The sequence below is a fragment of the Branchiostoma floridae genome, chromosome 9 (genome assembly GCF_000003815.2).
Source record: "Branchiostoma floridae strain S238N-H82 chromosome 9, Bfl_VNyyK, whole genome shotgun sequence".
NCBI lineage: Eukaryota > Metazoa > Chordata > Leptocardii > Amphioxiformes > Branchiostomatidae > Branchiostoma > Branchiostoma floridae.
In genome coordinates this window covers 6,606,085-6,613,903 of record NC_049987.1, presented here as the reverse complement: position 1 = coordinate 6,613,903, position 7,819 = coordinate 6,606,085, and the positions used below count along the sequence as shown (strand labels likewise).

Here is a 7,819-nt window from a genome sequence, read left to right as displayed (position 1 = left end):
ATGTTCTCTGGTGTTCTTCCCGGACGTCGTGGCCTGTTCTACATGCTCCTTTTGAATACGGCGCCGGCGTTTTCCAGGACACTGTGGACTGTGTGTTCTACTAACAGTTCCTCTTGCCCCCCCCCCCCCCCCCATGTTCAGGCTCTCAAAAGCTGTTGTCTGTTCTAAAATTCCTCTAGACCAAAAAAAAAGCAAAAAAAGAATCCGAATTAGGAAGTACATACTGGGATCGGGAAATGATAATTCGAGTACATTCAAAGAAAAAACAAGCCAATTCCGTCCTTTTAATGGAACAATAATCGATGAATTGATCGACTAGTTGTTCATTTCACACAGCGTCGATTCGTCCACTTCACTGCCTTCCCAAATTCTTATGAAAATCAAATTTACGACAAAGTTACTCTGTGTAATGTTACCTTCTCTGGGTAGATGCGCCTGAGTGAAATTTCGCTGGGGCGACCTTACTCGTCATCCGCGAGAGTCCTATGCTGACCTTGATGATCACAATTCACACCACCAACGCCATCGCCCCGACGATCACGCAGAAAATGACTAGAACTATCGGCATCAAAACGTCTCGGCTGAAAAATCTCTTCAAGGTCTTCATTCTGGCCACCAGTCGTCGCCACAGCTTGAAGGGTAGTTTAGTAGGGAAAGGCAAGGGGTCGGCACCGGTCAACACCATTTTGTCTCATGATCATGACGAATAGAAAGTTGTTTGTGTGGCCTTATTCGTCGGTTGCAACCAGGGAACACAATTGCCAATTAAGGGGTGGAGATTAGTGTTGTTTCAGGGCGACATGCGTGATGACACGTTTCGTGATGAGTTTTACGAACAGTTATCTATTTTTGTTTCCTAATGCAAAATTATATCAAGCAACTGGATAAATCTTCGAGTCAGACATTTCAGATAGCTACGACTATATTTCAGAAGTGACTATTTTTCAGATCTGACACTTTAGAGAATTTGTCTAGTTGTTGATTTAATGTTTGTTACATAGTGTTCTACCTAACTGTCTAACCTTCATCGACATATATTTTTATTTGTTTGCGTTTGTTTAGAAAGTGACAGGCTTTAGTGTTCTTAGTCTCAATCTCTCTCTCTCTCTCTCTCTCTCTCTCTCTCTCTCTCTCTCTCTCTCTCTCTCTCTCCTGAATGCATAAACCTTAAACGAATCTCACAACTCTGTGTGATGTTCGTCCATCGTTCGTCAGTAAAGACCTTAACTTCAGTGGCCCTTATGTTGTGTTCTCTTACAACTGTGGAAATAGGCCTAGATTAAAAACCTAGAGTGTGGCATGTCCTTTTCGTTGACTACAGCCATATGTACACACTTTCCAAACGGAGTTCTGGAGATGGATTTCAAAGCGACGTGCCATTCCACACAACATGACTGAACAGCACCCACAGGGGGAGCAATTTCCAAAGTGACGAACCGGAGGACAGATCGAGTTTCTCACCTATGCCTACGTCACATTTCCAAACCGTGACCCGGTCGGGTAGCTTTCGGGAACGAAAAGTATGATACAAAAGACAACATACTACACAAGACACAAAGATAATAGTCGCGGGTATTATTTGTGTATATTTGTACGCATACATTTCTATTCTTCGTTTTCACAAACATCCCGGTAGGGTCCCGCCCGGTGTGGAAATATGACGTAGGCCTAAAGCACAGTGATGTTATTATTTTCACGTCTGGTTAACAAGCCAAGAATTGAGATGTCAACGTTGAAATATAACTAAGTTTTCAAGCTGATTTGTACAGAATTTCATTTGCTTTACTTATATTCCTCCTTAAGCGTCATAATGACAATAAGCATTGTTCCCATTTTTATGTGTTGTTGTGATGACCTGAACAAAAAGTGGTCTGCAGGCCGAATTCAGCTTCACGTGAATAAACGTAGGTTTAAACAAACATGCAAGCATGCAAGCAATAGGACATTTTCACAGTATAAAAATGTGTGTACTCCTGACCAAACAAAAACTGATTGGAACTGATTGCTCTTTTGAAGAAGTTATATTTTCGTCACAGAATGCGATGTGTTTCCTTCTAAAGCGGTCTTCATCATTTGACGGGCGAACAATTAACTTTCTCACATTCAATGATAAAAAGAAAACGGTTCTCCTTTTAACATCACAAAACCCACACATAATAGAAAAGGTGGGATCTTTCGTCTTCCACTGTCTTCAAAAAAGGAGTCGAACCCAATAACCCAGGATCTAGAGTTAGCTCTCACTAGTTTTAGACTAGAGTAAACACTTGTGATACTGTATTTTACACTGATTGAATCTTGTATGTTACCTGCAATTAGCCCACGGGCATGGATTTGCAATAAAACTTATTATTATTAATACAGAGTAATATTAGACATCACTCTATCCAGATTCTCCACAAGGTAGTTTACGACTACGTATACATGTAGTGATCATTACTTTCATTACTCATTACTTTCATTATTACTTATCATCTTTTTTATTCCCAAAAGAAAACATCATGGATTACGCCTTTCGCCAAGATACATTCTAAGCACAGAATATGCAAAATGCTTATTTCCCAACCCAGGATAATATTAGACCTCGCGTTCACCAAATGTATGATCACGTTTCAAACAAGGAAAGTTTACATCGCGATTAAACTTGAGAACATTGACACTTTCTGCTAATGGTACTGACGGTAGGGAGTGTATCCTGTCTTTACAGCTTGTCTGGATCCCCATCCCGATCATCGGTAACACTAGACGTTGCATTCATGAGACGTACTTCACAAATGGAAAGTTCGGAACGCGTTTAAACGTGACATTGACACTGCTAAAGTGCTGTATGGCAACTTTAGCTTTAGCTTTAAAGGACAGCCCGACAGGGAGTGTATGTTATGCCCAGAGCTTCTGGCGCCCCTTTGATAACTTTTACGTGCCTGGGTCGACATGAAAGCCCGCATATAAAAACCCCGCACCGACGGGATATTAGTTACACAGCTTCGGAGACGGAGTTAGGTACGTTCTCTCGTTTCTATTTTTGTATGATTGTGTTACAGGTTAAGCGGGCAGAGGTTTCCTCTCTTAGAGCGCACGAAGAAAATTAAAGAGTATACAAGATTTTTCAAATCTATGTGTAAGAAACATCAAGGGAAGTAGGTAAATGGCTTAGATCTTGGGTATCTTATGTAAATTCTACATCGGATGATGGATGGATGCACTTTATTTTTCCTGTTTTTCTTCAGTTGCAGAAAGACTCTGAAATCTGTTGTGCCAAAATATTATAAAGCGCTGTATAAACGTCAGTTTGTGTAGATGGTCAACATAATAACGAGATAAAACTTTATTTCAACACAAAAAGTCAAATTTTGGACTGTCATGCGGCGTCCTCTTCCGAATACAGCAAACATTCATCTCCCTCACATTAATTTGGATGTGATTCAGAATTATGGATTTTCCCAGTGATGCCGCTGTTCCTCGGTGTCTTGCCGAGTGTTTAAAGTTTGTTTATTCACGGTTGTCAGCAGACCCGGTCGATGATGAAGTGGAATTTCTGCTTTTTGGTAAATATTTGCCCTCCCCTTCTTGGTGAATCGGGTTATGCAATCCATAAGTACACCAAGTAGATGTTTCAGATTCCTGACATACGTGTGCTTATGTTCAATAAAGGCTTGGCTCCTGCTAATAAGGACGGGAATGATACTTTTGCTTCCTATGCAGTCTCAAGCTGCGCCTCTTGTTTTGTCCTTCTGGAACCTTCTATAAATAAATAGAAATTTAACCCTATTCAGACGGGGGGGGGGGGCTTTTGAGGTCAACTACTCGTCAGATTTTATGTCGATATCATGTCCTGAAAATTTGGTGGCCCTACGGCACGTCGTTCAAGAGTTAGAGGACTTAGAAGTGGAGGGCCTCAAAAGCCACCCCCCCCCCGGGTCCAGGGATGACCAAAAAAGCCCGGTCTGAATAGGGTTAAGTTGAAGGCCAATTGCAAGCTATCGTTTGAAGTTTCTGTGTTTTTCAGTTATGACAGATAGTACGATTTCACTAACTTTGGTTTCCTACGGGTGTAGCTTTGATAGAAAATAGCAGTTGATGGAAGATGACGATTTTACTTCGTTGTCGTAGTTTGATAAAGCGAGTATCTTGCTGAAGTTGAGGGACATTGGTGAGTTCGCCACGGCGGAGCAATTTGACAGAGCTCTCAACGCATTTCATGAAAAACGAATCCTTATACGTTGCGTCTTTTTATTGTCATACTTGTACGTTTTTCATGATATTCCCATCATAATTATAAAGTAATAGGTAATACAAATCTAATTTAGCCCGCAGCGATGCAGCCAACGGCGCGCCGGAGAATTGTCCTGACGTTTACTTTTTACCTATCAAAGATTATATCATTCTTTGTAAAGATGCATACATAAACTAGATGATGATGATATAATTAGATCACTTCATCCCATCATACAGGTATCAAAATATTTTGTTGTGCTTCTAACTTTTTAGCACCGAATCGCCGAGGCTGTTGTACCCTTGTGTCCCTGTTACGACTCCTGCTATTGGTCAGTTAAGCTAGCGCTCCTGATTGGACAGCCAAGATGAAGAACTACGAGGAAGATGGCTTCATGCGTTACCTGGCCGGGGACGAGAAGCAGCTTTTGGCCATACGCAACAGGTGGGACATAACGTTACGATACTGTGCAGTAAGACACAATACATTTCATGTGTGTTTTCCAAACCTCAAATTGCATGTTTTTGCACATAAAAATTTCTATACACTTCTATCAATGATAACAAAATAGTTTTATTCTTTAAGCCTATAATACGTTTTCTGTAGAGCATAATGTTTAGCATTGCAAGTTCTGTTTTAACATTGCAATCATGCGCTGAAAAGTAAATCATCCGTCGGAATAGTTTAAGCTATGGAAGGAATCGATTTTGAGGTATGTTTACCAACGCAACGTAGTGAGTTAACTTAAGATCTTTCTGACCGTTTTCTTTAAGGCCGTTCGACGCGAAGACTGTTCTGTTCGTTCCCGACAAGACGGATGTTTTTGTGGAGGGGGAGATCCGGGCAACCAAGGGCGACATGGTTACCGTGGAAACCGTTACAAAGAAGGTAAACGTGGTTACCATGGAAACCGTTACTAGGCAGGAAAACACGGTTACCATGGAAACAGTTACTAGGCAGGTAAACATGGTTACCATGGAAACCGTTACTCAGTTGGTAAACATGGATGGTTACCATGGAAACCGTTACTAAACAGGTAAACATGGTTACCATGGAAACCATTAGTAAACAGATAAACATGGTTACCATGGAAATCGTTACTTAGCTGGTAGGAATACTTTGTATCACTTGTTAGATTATGCGACGGACCAATCAGTTTTCATACAAAAGTGAGGAGAGCAGGCCTAGGCTATCCTATGATATACGAAAATGTGCAAGAAGTCGACTTAACTCCATATGATCACTCACCTTTCCATAGAGACATCCAATAGAAAATGGACTCCAGGAAGAGTAGATTTTACTTGTCATTTGTATAGTCTAATGGAAATTGCAATAAACAAACAAACAAACAAACAAACAAACAAACATCCCTAACAACTGTCTCTCTCCCCAGACAGTGACGGTGAAGAAGGACAACACCTACCAAGTCAACCCGCCCAAGTTCTCCCTGTGTGATGACATGGCGAACCTCACGTACCTTCACGACGCCTCTGTTCTACACAACATGAGGGAACGTTACAACCACAAGCTCATCTATGTAAGTCTTATACATGTATACACAACAACCACAAGCTCATCTATGTAAGTCTTACATGAAAAAACACGAGGGAATGTTACAACCACAAGCTCATCTATGTAAGTCTTACATACACAACGTGAAGGAACGTTACAACAACAAGGTCATCTATGCACACACCATGGCCTTTGTGTGTAGCAATAGTTATATTATAAAGAACCATAAACGAAAGACAAATTTCTTCGTCAGGTAATCCTAGCCACCACCAGGCCTTCCTACGGGAAAATGGATCAAATAATTGGGCAAAAAAGGGGAATAATTGGCCAGGATATTCAGTCCACTCTGGATTGCTTGTCAAACCCTATGGTATCCCCTATTTCCATTCCAGACGTACTCTGGACTGTTCTGCGTGGTTATCAACCCGCCGCGCGCCTGCCCATCTACAGTAACTATTCAGTAATACCAAAGTAAAATAACAGTAACATATTCAATATCATTTCCATCCCAGACGTACTCTGGACTGTTCTGCGTGGTTATCAACCCGCCGCGCGCCTGCCCATCTACAGTAACTGTACAGTAATACCACACAGTAACATAACAGTAACGGTAACACTTTTCTTTCCATCCCAGACGTACTCTGGACTGTTCTGCGTGGTTATCAACCCGCCGCGCGCCTGCCCATCTACAGTAACAATTCAGTAATACCACACAGTAACATAACAGTAACACTATTCTTTCCATCCCAGACGTACTCTGGACTGTTCTGCGTGGTGATCAACCCCTACGCGCGTCTGCCCATCTACAAGAACGAGGTTGTCGCCCTGTACCGGTCTCGGCGCCGCATGGACATCCCGCCGCACCTGTTCGCAATAGCGGATGAAGCCTACAGGAACATGCTGGAGGGTGAATGATTAACGTTTCTTTTCCAAGTACATGTACTACATATTTCAAAAGACTCTATACCACAAGCAGATTAATCTATTGATATGACAGACCTCACAATGCAAAATTGGAATATACATAAAACTTTCGTTTAATAAACATAAAATTGTACCAGGTCTCGATTCGCGAAGGTTGGTATAAATGGGGTGGTGTGGTACACTGAATACACCTCTTTTGATTGTTCGTTTCAACTGCATATCTTTCCATGGACTTGTTACATGTATGTTTCCTTCCTTTCCTTTCGTTTTCTTTTATTATCTCTCTAATCTGTCAACTCTCTCTCGCTCTAGACCGTGACAACCAGTCCATTCTAATCACGTAAGCGTCTCTGATCCTTCTAAATCTTTGCTATCAAATCATAAAATTTTCTTTCCTCCTTTTATCTTTCTTGACGATTAAAGTGACATGTGATCAGTACAAACATAGATGCACCCTTTGCAGTTTGATTTAGATAGAGTAATACCGTTCTCCTAGGGGTGAGTCCGGAGCCGGGAAGACGGAGAACACGAAGAAAGTGATCGCGTACTTCGCTACCGTCGCCGCTCTGGGGGAGGTACGGGACGGCGGAGGGTTTGGCGGGAAGAAAGTAAGTACAGATTAGGAAACACTTTCAGACTTAACGAGGAGTACAACAGCACAACGTTTAACACAGGCGGCAATTGTTGATATCATGCACCATACATAAGGCAAGACAACATACATGTAAGGCATCGCTTCAAAACTTACACATACAATATCATCAACAGCATGAAACTTTGATAACATCTGGTTGAATGTCCATCAAGCTATGGGTGCCTAAGTACACGATTTAATGGCTATATCTCTGAGCCTTTCTGTCTTTATCTGTATCTATATAGCCGGTATAATTGCCCTTCGGCGTAACACACCAGCTTCGCAGGCACGCGGCGCGGTAGCAGCTGGTTATATTACAATGAACGATCCGTCACACCTAACATTTGCGCATCTATCTGCAAGTATTTTTTAAAACTATCCAGAGAAGATGCCCCTACTGTGCTTGGTGATAACATATTCCACTCTGTGATTCCACTCAACTTTCAGTTGTTATAAAGTTGAAAAGAGAATGAATTAACTTCGAATTCACAAAGAAATGGACTTTACACAGAGCTGGAAAAGACATTCATGGAAGACAG

General features: G+C 41.6%; 1 protein-coding gene across 1 annotated transcript in view; it reads left to right on the top strand.

Moving 5' to 3' along the window:
• Positions 1 to 2,853: 2,853 nt before the first annotated feature.
• LOC118422862 (myosin-7-like) overlaps positions 2,854 to 7,819 on the top strand; it is a gene marked incomplete in the record, with an annotated part of 22,564 nt that continues 17,598 nt past the window's right edge. Inside the window, 7 exon segments of the mRNA XM_035830677.1 lie at positions 2,854 to 2,997; positions 4,486 to 4,654; positions 4,984 to 5,098; positions 5,604 to 5,747; positions 6,473 to 6,629; positions 6,959 to 6,986; positions 7,143 to 7,254. Coding sequence (XP_035686570.1) covers positions 4,578 to 4,654; positions 4,984 to 5,098; positions 5,604 to 5,747; positions 6,473 to 6,629; positions 6,959 to 6,986; positions 7,143 to 7,254 — 633 coding nt within the window.